Genomic DNA, 22,145 nt, shown 5'->3' with positions numbered 1-22,145 from the left:
AAGTCCAAAGGATATCAAAAGTCATGGATCATAGCCTAATTGTGTGGCTCTTTGTCAGGAAAAACTTCCACTGAGGACTTGTGGGATTTTTTAATATGTTTTATGTGTAAAAAGATCTGGGTCCACAGTGAATTTTATTGTTTTACAGTCAAGACTCACATATGTACTTGATTACATTTTGACCAGTCATTATGTTCTACTATTATTAAAAGTAATAGAATTAGAAGAAAGAAAACATAAGAAAGTAGTAAAATGCAGTGTAGCAATAATGGGGTCTTTAGAAAAAGTTGTCATCTTTATGTGTGTAAAGAAGTTTACGTGGCTGATATTGTAGAGGACTCCCATGGAATTCCCCCTTTCAAAGTGATAAATTACGCTTTCCTAGGAAGTTAAAATTTCCACAAAAGAAAGGTTTGGGAATGATGTTTCTTCTCAGAATCCTCCCCTCCCCCCCCCTCCCCCCCCCCCCTCAAAAAAACCCAAAAAAATAAAAACCCAAAGGGAAATAAATGGAGGAGGCTGCACTGCTGGAAAAACATCATTGGGTTAAATGTATTTGCTAGACACATTCTAAAAAATGCCAGGAATCGATTATGTCAGTGGGAGGTAAGGACTCCTAAAGTTTTTCTGGGAATATGATTTTTCAGGAAATATTTTTGTTAGGTGGCTGAAACTAAGTGCAAGAGTCAGAAGATGAAAGAGCTATTCCACATGGGCATCTTTTCCTTAATGCAAATATTCTATTTTTTTTCCTGATGGAGAGCTACAGCATTCAGAGAAAAGTGTGAATTTCATATGAGGTCAGATAGGCAGCCTTGACCTTCTCAGTTTTATGGTAATTGTTAAACAGCACCTTCCACTCATTCAGAGGCTATGCATGTCTCCCTCCATGGTGGCTATCCAGCAAAACTGACTCCAGCTGGGAAACTCCCCCCTTCCAGGTCAGCTGTGATGTGTTGTTCCTAAGACTGTAATCTGTACATAAACATAACTACAACTCGGAGTGAACAAAACTTGAATTTGCTCCTTAAACAGAATTATGTTGGTCCCAGAGGTTACGCTGTGATGTATCTTTATTAAAAACCCAACGTCTACCTCACCGTTTTTCTTTAAGACCCACCTTCCTCAATGCTTTAAGCTCGTGGGTAAGAAAAGACTGTAGGTTTTTTTGTATGGGGCAGGTCACTGCCAACACACTGTGATGGCTACAGAGGTAGGTCCTAGTCCTGGAAAGATGTTTTGTTTTGAACCGTATTTGTACTGTTGAAAATTCATGCGGATGGGACAATGCAGGTTTGGGACATGCATGGCACACTCCTGCTTCTGGTATAAATGTCTCAGAAAGCCACTCAGATTGCATGTTTAGAAGAGCATTTACATTAGAATTGCCTTTTATTTTTTCAATATAGAGAATGTCTACTAGTTTAGCTTATTTTAAAAAATATTTCATGTGAATGATCTAAATTTCTTCTGATCCCATTTGCTCAAGCTTTCGCAGTAAAAGAGGAACTTCTTTTTTATGATAGGTTTGATTCCTCGCTGCATTGCTTCGTTTTTTTCCACTTGTGTCAAGTCACTGAGAACAGCACAGCAATTGTATTATAAAGCTGGAATCATCAGTAGTGGAGTGGCTCCAAAATATTTGCAAAAGCAGAGTGAGTTAACTGAAACATGCGGCGTGGAGAAACTTGCTAATTCATTTCAATTATAGTAATTTTAGGAGATATTCTTAGGTTTATTTAGAAAAAAAAAATCACATGGATCTTTAATATGCTCATTCAGGCTGATAATGTCCTTTAATAATCCGTAACAGCTTGAACAGTTTGAAGAGAAATTAGGAAGCAATTCTAAGATCGTGAAGCAGAGTTATTGAAACCTCCTATAATTTAGACAAATCAGCTACTGATGTATTGTTGGGGATATCTGGCAATAACAATTCTGGACGTGAAGAGATCCTTTTGTTTTTTCTCTATTGCATATTTAAGTAGGCATATTTAAACTGCATATTTAAAGGCACAGATATCCTGTGCCTTTAAATCACACATACTTATTTAAAGGGATACAAAAAGTGCAGTTTTGCATCTGCTCCTTGCTTTCTCTTGAGTGAGAGTTATGGAAGACTATCCAAAAGCTCATCTGACTCACTTGAGAACATGCCACGGTCTTAGATTGAGTGCCTCAATTTCCACATCTCACCGTTTTTAGTCATTTTATTTATATGATGGAAATATGTTCATTTTCTCTGTCATGGTGAATTTACTCCTCTTGTCTTCAGTAAAAATCAAGCAAAAAGTGACAGAGTTTAATGAGTTAATAAAATGTGGCCTTAATTAGGAAAATTACCTCCATATTTTTCTCATATCGTGCAACCAATTTTAATGACCGGTTACTATGTGAAAACTTGAAAGAGGAACCTTTTTCATAGTTGCAGTGATATCAAGTTCAGTAATTTGCACACAGTCACTGAAAGACTTTTTGATAATCTCCTTTAACTGGGAATTGTTACCTGAAGATAGGTCGGTACAGTCAAATGCTAATAGTATTACATATGGAAACACATAAATGCATGCAAAATACACTCTTTATCATTTGCTGGTGCTTGTACAAAGAATTCCCAAAGAACTGAGAATTATGTAGGATCTCTGAGACAACTTTTCTTACACCCTCACAATTGTTCACTAACATGGAAATTAATTTTACATGTGCCAGACATATAAATGTTTCAAATCTGTACTGTTAGCAGAGTTCTTTTCTTAATCTTGTGTGTTGAATTACAGTGCTTCCTTCATTTTGCAGACAGGAGCTCTCCATTGAAATCTGACTGTATGCTTATAATTGTATTGTCAGTTCATGTAGTTAACCAGAATTTACACTAGAGAAGAGACTGAATTAACTAAACATCTCCCTAGGCTTCACAGAAAATGCTGAATATGGAATCAATGGAGAAGGAGAGGAATAAAGGGAGAAAAAAATGATGCACTTCTTTTAAACATTTTTAGTTTTTAATGCACTTTTTAAAAAATCTCAAGAGTGTTTTTGAAACAGGAGTAGAAGGACACTGATGTGCTTATTGTGACTCTCAGCTCTTAGTTTTCAGAAAGGACCACCCTTCATCCTCGTAGTTATCATTTACATTGGGCAATGTGATGAGGCGGAAATTAAAAACAGAATTAAAATGAAGACTCTAAAGTAGAGTCGTTCACAAGATTGTGAAGTCTAGCATATTAAATTATAATAATAAAGCTAATTATCAGCTGCTTGTTGGGATACTGAACACTTTTAATTAAAACTAGTTTGTAGGATTCTAGCAATTTTCTTCAACTGTTTGCACTGGTTATGCAATACGTACTACCTTCTACTCACATGCAACAGCCTTCCTGTTTTGTGCTCACTTGTTTGTGGGAGGTAAAAGTCGTACATGAAGGAAAACACCCACTAAAAATGTTAGATGATGTCTTTTTTAAGAAAAGGAAAGTCAAGATTAAATTCTTCTCCAGGGCTGTCTTTATGCTTCCCTTCTCTTAGTTGTTGCTTCAGAACCATCAACTCGAGTGGATGTGAGAAGCTTGGTTCTCTTAGAATCCATCTTAGTCAAGATGGACTGATGCAATTAGAAATGCAGCTGTACTGGTCTGCAGGAAGATGCAACAGCCAGCTTAAAAACAAAAAGGGCTGATGCTGCAGCATATGTACCACTCATTACCTGTTGTTACTGCACACTCTCTCCCATCAGATACAGGTGCCACAGGTTGCGTTCCTGCTGTGTTTTCCAGGCTGCTGCCTGGTTTTGCTTTGTTTATTTATTCAACTTTGTATCCTGTAGGTGGTGGAATCTAGGACCCATCTTCGGTGCTTTGCATAAAAGCAAATGTTGTAAAGTGGGTTGGGGTTTTATGCTTTTGCTTACTGGTTTGGATATTTGTTTCTAAAAGCTGTAGCCTATATGAATTGGAGCCAATGAGACACGTCAAAGACCACAAAGAGGAGCTGCGCTCTTGCAAGAGCTCTCACGTAGGGCCAGCTGCTCCAGTGACCTGTGTGAGCGGTCCCTTTTCCTCCTGCCAGGCAGTTTGCAACAAGTTAGAGTTGTGAAATCAGCTCCTTCCCCACAGTGGCTGTGGAAGCGAGGCTGGGGTTTGCCAGCTTGCTTCTTTGTTTTATCGCTGTTAACCCAGAGCGACCGCTGCTGAAGAACATGCGACCTACTCTCATTCTGTGCTTTCAAAAGCACCTGCAGGACACAAGTAGAAAGTTCTTCTTGCTTCCCACCAAACTTCTTGTGTTTTCTGCTCTAAGCCTTTGTGTAAAGGTGTATGTTCCCTTGAGGGATGTATTCAGAATCAAAGGGTTCTTTTGGGGACCTTTCTGATTACCTGGAAAGGATACAAATGGTGTGCATATGTGTCCTCCTTGCAGCACCAGAATTACAGGTACATGTAGATGGAAGGCCAGCTCTGAGTTAAGGTGTGCTGTAAACCAGTCTGAAAGAACTCCACAAATGTCAAAATTTGTGATTTCTAGTCCATAGATGCCACTGTGACTACAAAGCCCACCTTATCACAGGGAAGTCAATAACTACATAGATAGTGAACAAAGAAACAAGTTAACTCTTTGGCACTGAATTAAGTCATTCCACTGAAGTATATTACTGATCTTAAGAGAGTAGGATTTGTACGACAACATGCTTATACATTTCTTTGCATTGATAGTAAGCTGTATTAATGCTAAGCACTCATTTTCCTGAAGAGGAGGGTTCACTTTTGAATTTGCATTGTAAAACAGGAGATAAAATAATAAATTAAGGCTTGCAAATAATTAATTTGGTGTATTCTTAGATTTTGACTTCATCCTGCTTGCAGTTGGGATCCTAAAAGTTCCCAAATTCACTTGTTGCAATTTACAGTAGGTGTAAATAGAGTAGTGACTCAGTGATTCATGGGGCTTACTCTGATATATTCTCAAGAAGTAGCTCAAGTTGCACTGCAGATCTGCAAGGAGATGAGTTAGTCATGCATGGTTCTTTTTGGGCTCAGGGTTGTGCCAGACCTGGACAAATGCTGACTGATTTAAGGCCAAAATTTTTGTGTGATCGTGGTCAGTTAGGTGCTTCCTTCTTTTAAACAAAATCAGTGTATCCTCTCAGTTTTAGTCTGTGTTTATTATTAGTTAGCTCAAGAGCTCAGGACTTCAACATTTGATAGTTTTTCCAAAGCATTAGCTTCATCTGTGATCTGCTAATTGAATTGTGAAGAAGAAAACGTATAGGTTTGAGTTCCACATCTGAAAAGACTTGAAGCAGCAGTCTTACAGATTTTTGGAAGGAACTTTAAAGCTCTTCAAAAAAGGGAGCCAGCTTTGAAGCTTTTTGGATCCCTAAAGAGAAAAAAGATCTACTATCACTACGTGCTGATCCTTTTCCTGCCATAAATGAAAGCTACACATGCTTGGCATTTGAGAGTAAGATTGCTTTGGTCAGCTGTCCACCCATCTTTCGATTTCTAACTTCAGCTCCTGAATTACCTACTAATGTAATTGGAGTAATTGGATGTGACTGAACTAAAGACAATGAAGTCATAAACACTTCTTTTGTTTGTGAAAAATTTGATTATGTAGATACAACTTAAAATGAAAAAATATAAAACAATTCTTTTTCATGCCAAAACAAATAGGATACCCATGTCATAAACATTTCCTAAAAAAAACAATATATCAAAAAAATATATCAAATAAATAGTTTGGTACAAATTCTGATATCCATACACAGAGTTCTCTTGTACTTTTCACATAGTTGATGACAATGTTTTGACTGACTCTAGAACAGAGGAGGAAAGTGGGGTCATAAAATCTTATCATGGAATCACAGAATCCCTTAGACTGGAAGAGACCTTAAAGATCATCAAGTTCCAACCCCCCCATGCCATGGACAGGGTTGCCACTATAATTTTCTATTAATAGATTTATCATGCAAAATTGAAATAAGTAAATTCTGATCTTAAAATTTAACCCAAGGCATGTTATGTCCAATTTGAACAACTTTTTAATAGTCACAGAGCCAAAACTAAACACATTGTTGTCACAGTAGAATTACAGGTGGGGGAATGCCCTGCCGTGTTTTCTTTGCTGATACAGAGCACACAAAAGTTAGCTGGGATTTCATTGGTATTTACCAGATGCCATAAAATACTGTAGTGTAAGAGCGTGACTTTCCCCTGTGAAGGATTCAGCAATCTTTAGGATTTTTTAAGCTTGTTTGTTTGTTTAATCAATTTGCTTAGCACTTGTGGATTTTCATCTATATGTAGGAACCATACTTAATTGTTATGAATAACCTTTAGAGAAAAAAAATCTTTCCCTACTCAGTTTTCCACCGTCTCTATTTTTTTCTCCGTGTCTCATCCCCAACAAATGGAACAGTTTTGCTGAATGCCCTAAAATCATTTATATCAACACTGAAGACATCTCTCAGATAACTGAGGGCATCAGTTTTTGGACAGGCAGTTGTCCACTTTCACAGAAAGCAATCCAGGAAGTATTCCATTAAAAACCAAAATCTGTATGTACTTCATTTAACTCACCTTACCTCAACATGTAGGAATTGGGGAGTGTTTTCACACAGAAGCGTGCTGCCTAAGTTGCAGAAATACTGAATGTAAAACAAGGGTAGGTAAATTTGGGAACTGAAATAGATTGATGGCTTTTAAAAGCTCTTGTCTACAAAGCAAAAAAAAAAAAGTCTTTCTCTTTTGCCTCCTCTTCCTCCCATTTTCACTCCCAGCCTTGCCAAAGCCCTAGCAAGAGAGAAAACTGGGTGCAGTAAGAATGAGATGTCCATCAGGGACGTGATTCCCTTTTTGTGGATATTTTCTCGGGATGTTTTCTTTGGTTGGCAGAGGTTCACTGTACTCTGTAGAAAAATATGTAATAATTAATTGATTAATAGCAGCCAGGTGACCCTCACAAGCAGTAATAAATGCATATTTTGTTTTGTTTTCTGTTGTGTTCAGTCACACTTGCAGTAGAAATAATGGACTGTACTGAGCACTTGTGCTGTACACAATTTCCAATAACCAAGAGGGCTATTTTGTAGGAAGGTTCTGGGTTCTTCCTCTTGCAAGAGAAGCTGCATTTCCTACTGACAACTTCTACTTTGAAATGGACCAATTGAAAGCTCTTGATTGCGATAAGAACTGATGCAAATTTTTGAGTAGTATGTGGCTTTTTGCATTTTGAATGGCTGGAATAATTTCTGAGAACTACATGTACATGTTAAACAAATTGTTTTTTTTCTGGAATTAAAGTTTAAGAGCAAAATAAAGTGAACAAAGCATTATTGGACATTAACTAGTGCCACGGTACACATTCTGTGAGAATTCAGATCTCCTTTGCCAGCTCTATAGGCAAAAACCTGCTCCCCAACTATTCCATCTGCAGTCCTGAAGTTCCCACTCCTTTGTTATGAAAAACTAGCATGGATCAGATGAGGGAAGCCAACTTTCATAAGGTGATATGGCAGTATATTGGTTCTCAGATGTCCTGCTGCCATTCAGAGGTAATGAGGAGACCATAAAGCTTAGGTGACCAATATGAATGACTTCTGCTATTGCACTTCTCCACTGCAGTCTGTTAGATAGCATGCAGAAGACTTGGAAAAAAGCTAAAGAAATCATGCAAGTTGGGCTAAAAACGTTAGGATATCCTTGATGCCCTTTCTGTCGGAACCCCGGCCACATCCTCCTCTGCTTCCAACTGTGAAGAAAATGCAATTTAACTTCAGGAAACATGGCTGATGGGGGATGTGTCTTGGTTTTAAGGAACCAAGCACAGAGCCAACTCCTCTTTTGGTGGGATGTGAAGTCAGTCACATCTGGCTCAAGCTGTGACCTCGCACAGCACAGCTCACAAAGTGCTTACAGGGTTCTTCCACTCCCCACCTGAGGCCACCTCAGCTGCCCGCACCATGATTTGAGGTCAGGAGCAGGTTGTGCTGGGACTACCTGCTCTAGCAATGCGTGCGTTATCTGCAGGGCTACCAGCTGTCCGTGGCCGGTGTGTGGGGCCCAGGGCTCGCTGCAAACCTGAGTTTTATTTCTACCCCACTAACCCTCCGCTTGCTTCTCCCTGGTGTTTGTGGTCACTGGTCGCTCGCTCTTCAGAACATGGTGTGTCGCAAGAGGAGGGCAGGAGCTTCCCAGTATGACTTACCAAGCGGTGGAGCCAGCCATCTGTCAGCAAAACAGGAAGGCCCGGGTTCCCTTTCTCTCCTGGGCCTGTTTCGCTATTTTAGGGAGTTGTACTTCTCCCCGTGTAGCGCCAGGCCGGTGTGGTCTGTAGGAAGGGCTCCTGGACGAGCGAGGGGCCCCGCCTGAGGCTGCTGTTTGCCCATCTGCTGCTGCCTGAGGTGTATTCATTATTAATGGAGGTAGTGGCGGTTGCTGCTCAGATATGCAGCCCTGCCTGGGTAAATGAGACATTCTTCAGCAAATTGCTTCGTTTTTTGATTGCTGATTGTACGCGTGTCACCAAGCTGACTCAAGGTTCATCGATGCATGCTCAGTAAATTAGAAAGAACATAACTATGGATCAACCAAGAGAATGAATTCTGTGCCTACAATGACCCAGGGCCATTTAATTTTCTGCTTAATTTTGTTGCAGTCAGTTTGCATTTTGGGTTATTATGCAGTGGGAAATTAACAATAAATAACAAATTTGGTCCTCCTGTGCTTGTAATGATATTTTTATAAATCTTTGTAATGCTGTTTTTAAAAGGATCAAGGTCTGTGCCAGTCTGATACTCCAGCAAGTATGCAGGGAGGAAATAAAGAGAAAAATACATTATTCTTCCCAGATAATCTTATAGTTAAATAGCAAAGGGCTTTTTTTTTTTTTTTTTCCCCCTTCTTTCTCCTTCTATGTGTGTTTGGAGGGAGGGGGAGGTTCTTCTGTGTCTGTACGTGTGTCTTATTTTGCATTAACTTAAGGCTTTTCCTCTCTTCTCAGATAACTTGAGGAAAATGGAAACAGATGAGGCTCAAGATATGTCCCAGGTTTCAGGTGAGGTCCTTAATGAATACATTATAAAGAAAATCCTAAATTCCTGCTCATCTTTCTAGCACAGTACAATGTTTTTCTTCTTGTCAATAAAAATTGCTTTGGGTCTTTTTTAAAAACCAGAGTGGGAATTGAGATATAATTAATGATATCACTTAATATCAAGCTCAACAGTGCATGGATTTTCTAAAAGGAACTGGGTAAATAAAGAAGTCAAGGGAATATAGCAGCATAGAAGTAATTTTGCATTAAACCTTTGGTAGTATATCCCTGAAGCGTGGTCAGGTTCACATTTACACTCTTTCTTTTGGGAGCAAAATTTTGATTGTTACAAAGTAAATATAGAACAAACAAAGTTCACCAGATGAGGGGGAGGGCAAATACTAATTAAAAGCAAACAAACTTTATTTACTACATTGGGTTATTTGACTTTTTTCCAAAGATTCTGAAACTAAATAGAAGACTGATTGACATGAGACTTTAAGCTTGTAACTGCTTTTGTCCAGAATGATAATATTTTTGAACCTGCTTTAGCAGGAGGTTGTAGTAGGTGATTCCAAAGGTCTCTTCCAACCCATACAATTCTGTGATTCTGTGATTTTGAGAAATGTATGAGAAATAAAGAAGTTAAGTTTCTGAAATTTGAGCTGTGGTGGTCTGGATAGGATTCTGCAATCCCATATTGATATTCCTATGGGGAGCTTTATTCTTAATTTACTTGGAAACTGATTCCTTAGCAGATTGGTACTGGAACTTAGCAAAGCAACATGTACTAACACCTCAGTGCTTCAGCAGCTAAAAAGGGATAAGTTAGTCTTTCTCCTGGTTTCCTTAATGTGTTAGCAGCTGCAACAGTTAATGGCTTTCAGTTTTCACTTTTAGTGTTCAGCCTGGAGCCCTGTTCACCGAGGCCTCTTTCCGGCAGCCACACTGGGCACATGGCTCTTTTTTGAGAGAGAGCTCTTGGGCTCTCAGTTTCAAGACCTAGAGGCCAAATGTAAGAGACTGTGAAGGTCCTGATCCAGTGTGGGTGGCCATGTTGTGAATATTTTCCTGAAATATATGAACACAATTTTCTTTCTTTTTCCCCTTCTTTATAAGAACGTTGATGAGTTTCCACAAAAATTGGAACACAGAACTTTTAAAATCACCTGGAAATTGAAAATCAGATGCATTTTCCAAGTGAAAGAACCACAATATAGTAACACTTCATGCTAACAGACGATTTTCAGCTAGGTTTGCTAAAGGAAAGTTGTTCTTAGTAGGCCCTATGGAAGTGTGCTTCGCTCCCTTTGTCAGTTAACAATTTGAAAATTAAAGCTGGCTATACTTAATGTCAATGTTTTGTTGCAAACTGGAACAATTAGTAAATGAAATAAAGCATGTCCTGTGCCTTCTGTCTTTGGAGCATGAATGACTCTAGCAGAAAAAGCAGTGAGTTTTTAATGCCACAACTCTTCTGTGTGGACAGAGCACTGGATCAGCTCAAAGTGTTGAGGCACATGGTGGTTTGAGCCCAGCTATTCTGCATGCTGCAGAAGCTCTTTCCTGCTCATGTGAGCACCTGGGGCCAGGAGCTCTGATCTTCTCTTCCTCTGTGGTAGCGCATACTGCTTGGGATGCCCACAATTACCTAGGTGGCATTTTCACAATGGCAATAATGTGAGTTCCATGCTTGCTGTCTCTTACAAGCACACTATATTTTTCCTTGAATGTGAGGAGAAGATGTGTGGAAGATATTAATTAGAATCTAGTGGATGAGAAGGTCATCTGGCCTTCTTTACTGTCTGCTTCTCTCTTTGAGAGGAAAGATTTGCAGGAAACTTTGCAGTGTGAATGTTTGTGCATTTAAATATGTATACATGCATTTAATTTGTAGCTTTCAAAGTTTTCCAGAGTTTGAACCACTGCCATACTTTGCTGAACATTTTAGAATTTCTACCAAATAATGCTGATGAGAATAGGACTCTTCTGTAATTAGGGATAGTTCTCCTTAAAAAAATAAATATATTGGTGCAAGACGAATTTTACCTCTGACAAAAAACATAAAGCTATATGAACTCTTCCTGCCCTTCCTGTCACTGAGCTGCTGGTAGTTTCATCTGGTACATTCTGTAAGCAGAGGCTGTATTGAACTCTTAGTTAGATATGTGAACAAGTGGACAAATAAAGAACTTGCATTATACTTCCATTTATTATGAACTCAGCCTTATGCAAGTATGAGTTTGTCAAATTAAGTTCCACAGATATTGACTCTTACTAGAACTTATCAGCTCGTACTAGACCTTAAAAGTGGAGACTGCAATGATTCAGGGATGTTACTTCTTTCTCACTGGCTGGCAGTTCCAGAAAGGAGTTTTTCCCTATCTTGCCCTCTTCCTGAGATTCTACATGCTTCTAGGATGCTTCGTTGCATGACAAGGGAGGTCTGCTCTGTAGTGGGATTTTCATGCCAGATGAAAAATACTCCTAGTTGTTTCTCCTACTCTGTGAGTAATGCTCATCAGATGTAGAATATTCTCTGAGCTTATGGAATTAGGTGACTTGGTTCACACTTGGTTATGCCTTTTATTAAAAATAAATAAATAAATAAACCAAATTTTGAGGACCATCCTTTCCCTTCCCTTCCCTTCCCTTCCCTTCCCTTCCCTTCCCTTCCCTTCCCTTCCCTTCCCTTCCCTTCCCTTCCCTTCCCTTCCCTTCCCTTCCCTTCCCTTCCCTTCCCTTCCCTTCCCTTCCCTTCCCTTCCCTTCCCTTCCCTTCCCAAAATAAAATTGGTCTCTAGAAACAGTCTTTTCACCAGAGGAGCAGTGATTTTGCCTCCATTTGCTGCATTTATGCAGCTGTGACTGACTCAGTTGTGGCAGCAGTGAGCCAGGCCAATAGAATACAAAGCTCCCGTGAGCGAGCCAAACCCCACACCCGCACAGGCAATTCCCATTTATTGGAATCCTGGCATCATGTGCTCCTAGAGGAACCGAAATACTGCAAGACCACCTCAGAGTTCACAATTTGTATTCTTCTTCTGAAAGCGATATTTCATGAGGCAAGCAGTTGCAGTTCTGAAATGAGGAGAGAGCTGACATACATTTAACCAAGCAGTATCCGGCACCCATAGAAAAGAGTCAGAAAACACAGATAATATCTCACTTAACAAGCAGTATTTTTCCTGCTTTTTTTTTTTTCTTTTTTCTTTTTTTTCTTTTTTTTTCTCTCTGTTCTACGGCATAACAGCTAAGGAAGATGAAAAAACAGTACAAATGTTTCCATGTTTAACAAAAAAAAAAATCTCCCCAGCACCTGCAAGGCTGTGCCGCGCTTTGCAAAAGCAGGAAGAAGAGTTTTGCATTTGAAATTCTTGCTAGATTCTGGGAATGAGTAAATGAGTATATCCTGTGCTGATTTCTACCACCTGAGCGTTGGCTAATGTTCCAGGACCGTTTCCTCATTCACCTCAGGTTGGAGATTCTGCTAGAGAAAATGGGATATGAACTGGGTTCTGGCTTTTAGCTAGAAAATCCATGTATTGCTGTTATTGCTTCACTGCTTCTTAAGTGGTTCCAGCGCTCCCATACAGAACAGCTAACTCTCAGGTGTTAAATAAATCCAGCATTCCTTTGTGGAAGAGTAGTGAACTAAATTTCAGTAAAAAATCCTGTCCTGGCTTTCTTTTCAAGAGCTGCAGTTTTAGCAACACCATTGCACCACGTGAACTGAAGAGCTTCCATTTTGGAGTGAGGCTGTGAAAGCGCCAGGAGGCATGCAAACTTAGATAGGAATAAGGGAAGCAAAAAGCTTTAACGGAGTTGGACACTTTGTTCCCTTTCCTCGTCTCTACTAGATGGGTAAGGCACAGATGAGGAAACTGAAGTACAGAGGAGCTGACTAGATATCTCACCACCACTGATAAGTTAGGCCATGCTGTGAAATTTTTCATACAGGGATAGCAGTGTTTGGATACCTGAGACTGTCTTTTAGAGCTTCAGCATGAACTGGTGCAATATGTCACACACAACCTGCTTTTGAAGCTATTTGCTTTGTGACTTAGCTAAGGGCACTGTCAGTGAGTGGCAGAGCCAGAAACAGAACTTCAGTTCTACAGCTCCTCTGTCGCTTATACTTTCCTCACATGGCTCTTTGTAAAGGTAGTATTAATAATAATAAAGATACAAAAAAAAAAAAAAACAAAAAAAACCAAACCCATGAGAGATTAGTTTATGATTCCCTTATTACCTTTGAGCAAAAATACATCTGGAATAGATTTTTGATCTATTATGTGACATTCTAATGATTTATCCCAGTATTTGCCACTAGTTTTTTGTGGTTTTTTTTAGCTCTGTCCCTTTGGCCAGTCATTATTCTGGACATGCTTGTTAGAAAGTAAATGGGAAACTGTTCCTTCTTTTCCTTGCCCCTTTTCCATTTCTAAATTCATTGGCAAAAGGATGTTAGTGAGATTGCATATCTGTCAGATTAACATGCAGTAGTGAACCTATCACGGTTTAACAATTTAGATGTAGTTAAGGCATGAAATATGAATATCATGCTCTGGAATCTAAAATGCAGAATTCAACAAAAAATGTCTATTTTAAATCAACTGCTTCTACCCTGCCTTTTTGCATGCAGGGATTTCTATATCATATGTAGCATGAAGAAGTCAAATGATGGAAGATGAGTCACTAAAGTCAAGTTTGCTAAGTTTTGTTAGCTGCATCTGAAGAAGGAAGTGTATCAGATATCCTCCTTCTGTCCCAACAGGTCTGTGAGGCTTCTCTGATTCATGCTATCTAGGCAAGCTACTATTTAGTTAACAAACAGAAAGTTCATATTTATTCAGTAAATGCTGTTTGTCACCATAAACTATCAAAGTTCCAATTTATAAAAAGGTTCATTTTCCAAGAGACTTATCTTCGAAACATTCTCCTTTGTTTTCTTATCCTAGGATGCTCAACTACATATTAATATTGTTTGGTTTTGTTTCCTGTTCATAATCTCATAGCTCTGATAGTGTTTATGTGGATTGGTAGCCATTAGAGTCTTCAGCTTTTTAAGTAATGTGTTCTTCTGAATCTAGGCTAAGGCAAACAATCAATCTTTATTTGTGTAACTGGGAGCACACTTTGCACCTTGGAAGTTACAGGTGGCTTTTGAATATTATTATTTAGCATTTTTCCTGGATGTAGTGCCAAGAGAGCTGATTCTGACCAGGCTGCCTCTTACTCTCAGATTAGCAGCCTGGATTTTTTTTTTTTTTTTTTTTTTTTTTTTTTTTTTTTTTTTTTTTGGTGTGTGTGTGTGTGTGTGTGGTTTTTCTTCTTTTTTTTTCTGGGAAGAGAGTTGAAAAGCCTGGAATATTTCTGCTGCCTCTCCTCATTCACACCTCCTATCCATAAGATATACCTCAGTTTGACAGGCATGGGACTTGCATCAGTAAAGCTGCTGGAAGTTCCTTTCAATTCCTTAATTTTATAAAGATGTACTTTATTTTCCTTTTCTGTGAAACTCCTAGTCTCTCTTTTTCATTTATGCAATCCACGATCACTGTTGCACTCATTTTCAGTGGGCATAATTCTGTCCATTGAAGAACACAGCACAGAAGTAGGAGATGGAGGGAGCCTTACTAAGTCACCCAGCCATCCCTGTGCCTATGTGTGACTGATCTGTGGTGGTCCTCAAGTCCTCTGGCCGGACAGTTTCAGCACTGCTCTCACCACCTCCTCTCAGTGATTGTTCCGCATTCCAATAGGCGCATCATTAAGAAATGTATTCACTTATTACATTCATTTAAACCTATATTTGTGCACCGTAACAGTGAATTTCCCCCACTGTTACCCTATTTTCAAATAACTTGAGGTGATCTTCACAGAAGGATTACAGCCATCAAAGAAGTTGAGTATCAAGTAGTTTAATGTTCTTTTGTTCTCAAGGACATACAGATAGTTTTTTTAACAGTAATTCTTGTAGGAATTTTAGTAATCTACACTTTTCTCCTGCGAAGGGGAGAGCACAGATTACCCTAGAGGGGTTTTTAGTTGCATGCCCCTTGGAGCATGGAGAAGATATAGCATATTGCACAGCAGGGTAGTGTTTCCCTCAGGCTGAGCGTGAAACTGGGACTGGGACTGTCATAGTCCTGAGTTTGCCAGGCCCCTGGAGGAAGGCAAAACGATGTGGAAGATCCTTAAACTTACCTATTATATTCTGCCATGATCAGTAAAGACCAGAAGGCACTATGCTCTGCTCCATCCAAGAGGCTGAAAGCCGTTTTCTTTTTTCCCAAAACCCTATGTTACAAAGCTGTATCAACTGACAGCTAGCAATTACATAAGCAATGTTTGTTTAAATTTTTCTGAGAACTGATTTCAGAATTAATGAATGTTTGTGTGTTCATGTGGGAATGTTCATTAGAATAAGCACTTATTTTCTAGGCCTTTGTGCCATGAAATTGCTGCTCCTGATGCTGTGCTGATTGCCATAGGATGTCTAATAGATTGCATCACTGTAAATTGGTAACATCTCCATTTTGGAGACAAAGGTCTTATGTTAATGTTAGTGAGCTCAAATACTGATCTGAGCCTTTTTCCTTCTTTGCTGTTAATTCAAAGATTGGTCTTTCAGGAGTAGTCAAGAAAACTAATCACTTAATAATTCTTTCAGTAGTTGTTTCCAAGGAATGTTTTGCAAGCAGATATGTGAAATCACTCTGAAAGAAGCTGTGCTAGACAGATATGCTCCTGTGAGCAGTACATGTATGCTGTGCCTGATCCTGGAAACCAATAAACCCCTCAGTTTCTGGAAGCACACTGCTTAGCTGGAGAGTTATTTTCCTTAGTGTACCGAATTCAGCATGAACACAGTTCCATTATACTTAAAATATACTAAAGCCCCAAACTGATATCTTCTACAGTACTTTATATGTGAAAGACACAGAGGTTTGTTTCCTCTTTACAAATATGAGATCATAAAACCCTTGAAGTTGTGCTTCGACCGACCTCTGCTATCTGCATGTGTTTGGGGAGTTCCCAGGAACTGTAGGCATGTGATTATTTGTAGGCAGAAGGACAGCCAAAGCCTGATCTATGGGTATTAGTGAACCTTGATGAAGATTTAGTTGAATTTTTAGCTAAAGATAAAATTTCATTCTTTGGCTAGTTCTGTTAAGTCTTATTTGAGAATGAGGCTACTTGATGATTCACCAATGCTTTCTTCACTACTAGGAAAAGAAAGTCCTCCAATTAGTGATGTCCCAGATGACACAGATGAACCTATGCCTGTACCAGAGGACCTTTCTACTACTACTGGAGGACAGCAGAGTGTTAAGAATGAGAGAGTCTTGGGTAAGATGAATAGTCCGCTCTAAGAAGTATTACTCAAATATAATGTTAAACAACTATACAGTACGTGGGTATAATAGCAGGTCCTATGCCTTTTCATCTAATCTAGCAAAGGATTACTTGGGTGCTTAGTGTTTTTTGTGCAACTTTCTCTTTGGGAAACGCATTTTGAAGGACAGCAAACCTTTTCGTCTGCAGAGAAGTTAAAGAAATCTACTTATCTTTTTTCTAAAGCATAACTGACTGCATGATGTTCCCCTTAGGAAAGATTGTTTTCATTCTATGAAGGCAATTGAATGAAACATGTGATTCCAGGTCAAAATAATGTGAATTCAGATTTGATAAAAATTCAGGAAATTCTCAGATATTTTTGTTATAATTTTCAAATGCTATCTTGAATGTTAACTATTAAGATTTTTCCAGGAATGTTACAGTAGAAAACATATAGTATTCATGTTTCAAACTCTAATATCTGGTCTTCATTTTCCCTTGCTTTTTTTTTAACTGCAAGGACGTCAGAAAAAAAATCAATTTTTATTCTTCTAGGTAAAAGTCCACAGTCATTGAGGTCTGTTGAATTAAAATTATTTTCGAGAAGCGACTTAGCAAAACCCTGATTCTTTTTAGGAATTCCACGGTCCACCTGATGGACTAGTGATGTTGATGACTACTGTATGCATCAGCTCGTATATAGTCCACTAAGAAACAGATGGTATTACTTGAGTATGATGCTTGTTTACCAGTAGGAAAAATAACAGTAATAAAAGCTCAATGACTCCCAGAATGCTGGAATGCTTTGATTAATGCCCTGTGTGATTAAAAGTATTCCAAGACAGGACTGTCTATTAAAATGCCTTTGTTTATCTGCAAATTAAAGTATTGCTCATCATTTTCGCATTTCCATTGTAAAAATGAAGTTCAGGGTGGGAGACTGCTTACACAAAGATTGCAAATGCCTTTCAATGTTTATAGTCGAAGGAAATACAGTAAAGGATGGTAGGTGGAAAGGGAGGCTGTAAAGGCAAAATAATCAAGTCAAGATAGTACAGCATCTTACAATAGAGCCTACTTCCAAACTCCAGCACTATCTGCTAGATAACACAGCAATTTTTGTAATTTCATTTTATCTCTTGATCCTCTTTTACTAAAAATGTGAATGTAAAGATCACCTGCTACATCAACTGAATAAACACACAGGTTTTTGGTTGCACTGACCAAACTTCACATCACAGATATAGATAATCAGCAGTGCTGAAATTTACATTTTCTGCTTCCAGTAGCTCACATATATATCATTATGAACACAGACGAAGAGTTACTGTAATAAACGATTCTATAATTGAGGAACATTTTACCTTTGGTGTCCTAAAATAAGTTCAATCTGTTGTTCTTATTTGTTTCATTTTGCACACTCAGCAATAAAAAAGATTTTCCTTGTCCTTCAATATTTTTTTCTACAGCCATTTTCTCTAGCTCTTTGATATACAAGTGTACATCCTGTAGTGAGATATTGATATAGTTAACAGAAAGCTGTGTAACAGAACAGAAATACTATGACAATTCATAGTATTCTGTTTTATGAATAATCTTAACTGTAGGTTTCAACTCCAACACTTGTCATGTTCATCATTTCTATAAAGCTACATATGCTTTCACCTCTTCTACTCCATTTTCTAGCGATAACCTGACTTTTTGAAAAGGATATACTGGAAAAAATATGTTCTCAAATGTATTATGATCTGTATGATTTCTATGCACATTCTGGATCACTGTCAAATTAGTTTATTAGGGAAAAAGGAATGCTTTGAGAGGGGTGTTTGGCCTGTGCAATCCCATATATCAGGGAAATATCTTTTCATAGCAGTAGTATAACAATGCAGGCAGGCTTAGTGTTCCATCCATTGTTGCCATCTCTAAGTCCTAGGTTCTGTTTCTCATCTCTGTTTATCACAAAACTTAGAAAAGAAAGTTCTGAAAATGTAGTTTGAAGAGTGGTATCTAGGAAGAGGACACACACTGATACTACATACATCTTGTAGCTGGAAGATAGGCAGTGGCCAATGATATAACCAACAGGCAATGCGCATGAGCAGATACTGCCAGACAACAATTTTCTTTCGTATGAATTTTCTAATTTCCCATTTGTTTCTGTCTTGAAAAGGGAGTCCCTTTTGCATGCTGTATTTCAACATATGATTTGAATACATTCCATTTGTTCTGCAGCACCCTGAAAGACAATCTCCCCTAACTACATGCACTGAGGAATCTTAATTTGAGTCCAATCTTTATCAAAGAGGGCCAGTAGGATCTGGAGCACATTTTGTACATGTAGTGCTATAGACATAATACTGGAAATTGCAATTTTCTTAAATATAAAGAGTAACTAACTCATCATATTAAAGTTCAGTGAGAAATCTGTTGTTAATTTTAATCAACATGTGAGATATGTTGTTCAGATGACTGTTTGCTTACCAGATTTATAGTAAATCTTCATAAAACCTTTAAGAAAGATAGGCTTTAGCTCCTCTTTCTTCTTCCAGCTCTAGACTAACAATTGAATTGGGTGCTGTAGACCTGATAAAGTGAACTATCTGAAACATCTTTCCTCTCTGACTGAAGGTGTAGTAGACTTCATAAATTAAAATACTGAATTCACCTGCCAAATTTTCATGGGGAGCCTTCAGTTTTTTGCAGTCTCAATTAAAATCACCAGAGAGGACACCAGTTTCAAAGGAAGGTGTTTAGATGATCATGAAATGTATGCTTGCAGTTGTGTGACACAGTTGAGCTCAAGATGTGGGTTGCTTCTGACCAATCAAGAAATGATAAATGAGTGAGAAAAAATCATTTGTGGAACTAAGTGATCAGCAGCTTTTAGTAATACCCCTCAGAAGCACAACAACAAAGAAGCATATTAAAAAAAGTATTCAGGTCACTGCTACCTCTCTTCATCTCCTTCATTAGCTTGCTATCCTTTTAACGTTGTAAATCCCAGACTACTGTTATGCGTTGAGCAGCTTCCTCTTGCAAATTTTATTTCTGCTGCTTTATCCACTAAACCTTCATTCTTTCTTGCCATCTTCTCCACCCTAGATTTCCTTCTCAGACTTATTCCGTGATTCTGTGTTTATCTGGACACTACGGGGCTCTACACTGAAGTGTAGATTCAGTTGCTCTAGAAAATACAGTAACACTTTCAGAAATGCAACAGTTAGATTTTTAAGGCACACACACAGAAAAAGACTCCCTTTTACCATCTATGTTAGTCTATGATGCTCCTTAATACCTCTTGTACCTCTGAGCTACGTAGAAAAGCATCAACTGAAATTCTATTCCATTAACAATTATTTCTTTGTAGCTTATTTTAGATGAGCAGCTGTATTTCCTATGCCAACCTGTAACACAGAAGCTGATGTGAAATATCTTCTGCTGCCTCTGTTCAAGTTTCAGGTTAAATGTTGCGTGCATCTTTTGTGGATACTGAACATCCTGTGTGTAGTAGATGGTTTCAATTTAGGACTATTTCAGCCTGGGGACTGTATCCTAATTCGAGCCATGTGTGGGAAGCTAATAAGTCAGTGAGCTGTTACTCAGACCCTGTTTAATGCATAAAGAGCTACTTGTTGCAGTGGTAATGCTTGTCTGAGAAGGTAACCTGTTTATCCATAACTGCCCATACCATATCTAGCCATTGATGGATAAAAAAGAAAAAGCCATCTCACAGTTTCACTGGACTTAGAAAGTAGCTGTGGGCTCAGAACATCAACATTTCTGCTCTGGCAGCTGTCTGATGCTGAAGATGACCATTTAGAATTCCGGTGTATAACTTATGGGTTTCTTGTACAAAAAGTATTCATATCTTAGTTGCACATTACAGCATGGACCTGGAATGCACAGTATGTATAGATAGTCTTCTTTTTGAGAGGAGGTAGTGGGGACGGTTCATCTCACAAAATGGAGTTGAAACTTGGATAACTGACAGAGATACCTAATGTTGCAAGCCAAGGTAGTCCTGGACATCAGTGCGTGACAGAGCTGATTAATGTGAAGTTAGAAACTATTTCTTTAAAATCCAAAACACTGGCATGGGGATATAAGTTAAAAGGGAAGAGCCTTCTGACACTTACTCCCCTAGAGCTAGCATCATTGGGAACATGGCATTGTTGTTATATCTTGTGGTTTTCCCTCTTGCCACGGGCATTTAGACGTGAGAGCCTGTACCAGAAGCTAGTTATTTGTGCAGGCAAGTGTCCTTGCTCTGAGCTGCTTTACTTCCTTAAAAGGAGCTCAAGCATTTGAGAACAAGGACATGAGCACTTCAAAGGGCCACCAGACCAACCACAACAGTTTGCCATTACATCAATATATTGCAACCTATACAGAGCTGGGTGGAGGCAGAGTAGAAGTGTGGAAAGGCTGAAGACAAAGAGGAGAAAGTAGAAAAGCCAAAAGGGGAAGTGCCCCACCCCACCTTGCAAAATTGGTCCCACTGTTTGAGACAGGTCCACCTTGCAGATCTTCTTGAGCTTTGGTAGTGTAGGGAAATGGACTGAGGAAAAGACTGCCAGAGCAAAGAGGCTTCAGGCACCCTCCTGTGGGAGCTCGCTGGCTATGAGGGTAATATGTTGTGCATAAGCAATAAAATACCTGTATGACCTGGATTTGCATGGACATAACAATTATTCAGAGAACAAACAGAACCTGGAGAGCTGTGTAATGTACTTTGCTTGCTCGGATTTCCAGATGTACATCTTTGTTGCTCGAAAGTATCAAAGTCTTTAGGAGCTGATTAGACTTTGTAAATAACTGCTGATAAATCCTCACCTAATGTAGCTCTGCCAGCCCCGAGACGGAGTGAAAACTGGCTTCAGTATATTTTGGGGAGTTTTAAGAACAGTATTTAGAGTACTCCACTCTCCACAATGAAACAAGGCTCCTCAGTCTGACTGAGGAGACTTCTGAAGGAATTGAAAAACTCATAACTGAAGTATTTTAGGAACTTTTAGAAATAGAGAAGTCAGGAATCTCCCTTCTTGTTTGGTCTCAAGCTCCCATTTCTAGCTCCAAAGGGCTAGTCCCCACTATGGACTGGGTATTGTGTGCTCTAAGACCTTGTCATTATGGGTTACCTGGTTTTGAGTGGGGGATATTTTTTTCAGTATTATTTTTTATGCAGAACTCTTCTGGGAGTTTGTGTAGAGAAGGATAGGATGGTGTAGTGGGAGAAGGCAAAAACAGATTTCATAAATGCCCTTCTATATTTTCTGTGTGATATACAGTACATGCCGATCTACAAAGATGTGTTTTGCTATGCATAGCCTGAAGAAATATGCAAGAGTGGGATGCAGAATGTGGGATATATAGGGCCACTGAAAAGCCACACTGCCAGACCTAAGCTCTGCTATAGGTAATAATTTACATATAAACACTTATAGATGAGAACTGACCAACACTGCCTGTACTGTTGCCTGTGGTTGTTGCGTCCAAAGTGCAGAACTCAGCACTTGGACTTATCATAGAACCATAGAATCAATCAGATTGTAAAAGGGTCTTGTTGAACTTCATCCCATTGGCCTGAATCCAGTATCCAGCTTATCCAGATCCCTCTGTAGGGCCTTCCTACCTCCAGGCAGATCAACACTTCCTACCAGGAATAGAATTGCTTCTAAAAATTTCTGGATTTTTTTTTGTTTGTTTGTTTTTCCACTCCTTGTCCATTTGGTAGAAGCATGGCTTCTGTGTAGCAACATAATGTTGCAAGGA

At 38.9% G+C, this 22,145-nt stretch overlaps 1 protein-coding gene across 11 annotated transcripts in view; it reads left to right on the top strand.

Annotated features, from left to right (window-relative positions):
• IKZF1 (IKAROS family zinc finger 1) overlaps window positions 1-22,145 on the top strand; it is a 72,955-nt gene that overhangs the window by 4,335 nt on the left and 46,475 nt on the right. For 5 of the 11 annotated variants that reach the window (XM_048939367.1, XM_048939369.1, XM_048939364.1 and 2 more), the window contains 2 exons: window positions 8,998-9,051; window positions 16,266-16,385. In XM_048939367.1, the coding sequence (XP_048795324.1) occupies window positions 9,012-9,051; window positions 16,266-16,385 (160 nt within the window). In that variant the 5' untranslated portion in view covers window positions 8,998-9,011. Of the gene's footprint in view, window positions 1-482; window positions 1,214-1,239; window positions 1,656-8,997; window positions 9,052-16,265; window positions 16,386-22,145 lie in introns of those variants that run through there. The other 6 variants (XM_048939371.1, XM_048939370.1, XM_048939368.1 and 3 more) reach the window with 5 other exon arrangements.

The sequence above is a fragment of the Lagopus muta genome, chromosome 3 (assembly GCF_023343835.1).
Source record: "Lagopus muta isolate bLagMut1 chromosome 3, bLagMut1 primary, whole genome shotgun sequence".
NCBI lineage: Eukaryota > Metazoa > Chordata > Aves > Galliformes > Phasianidae > Lagopus > Lagopus muta.
The sequence above is the reverse complement of the archived record's forward strand: the minus strand, read 5'-3'. Positions and strand labels throughout refer to the sequence as shown.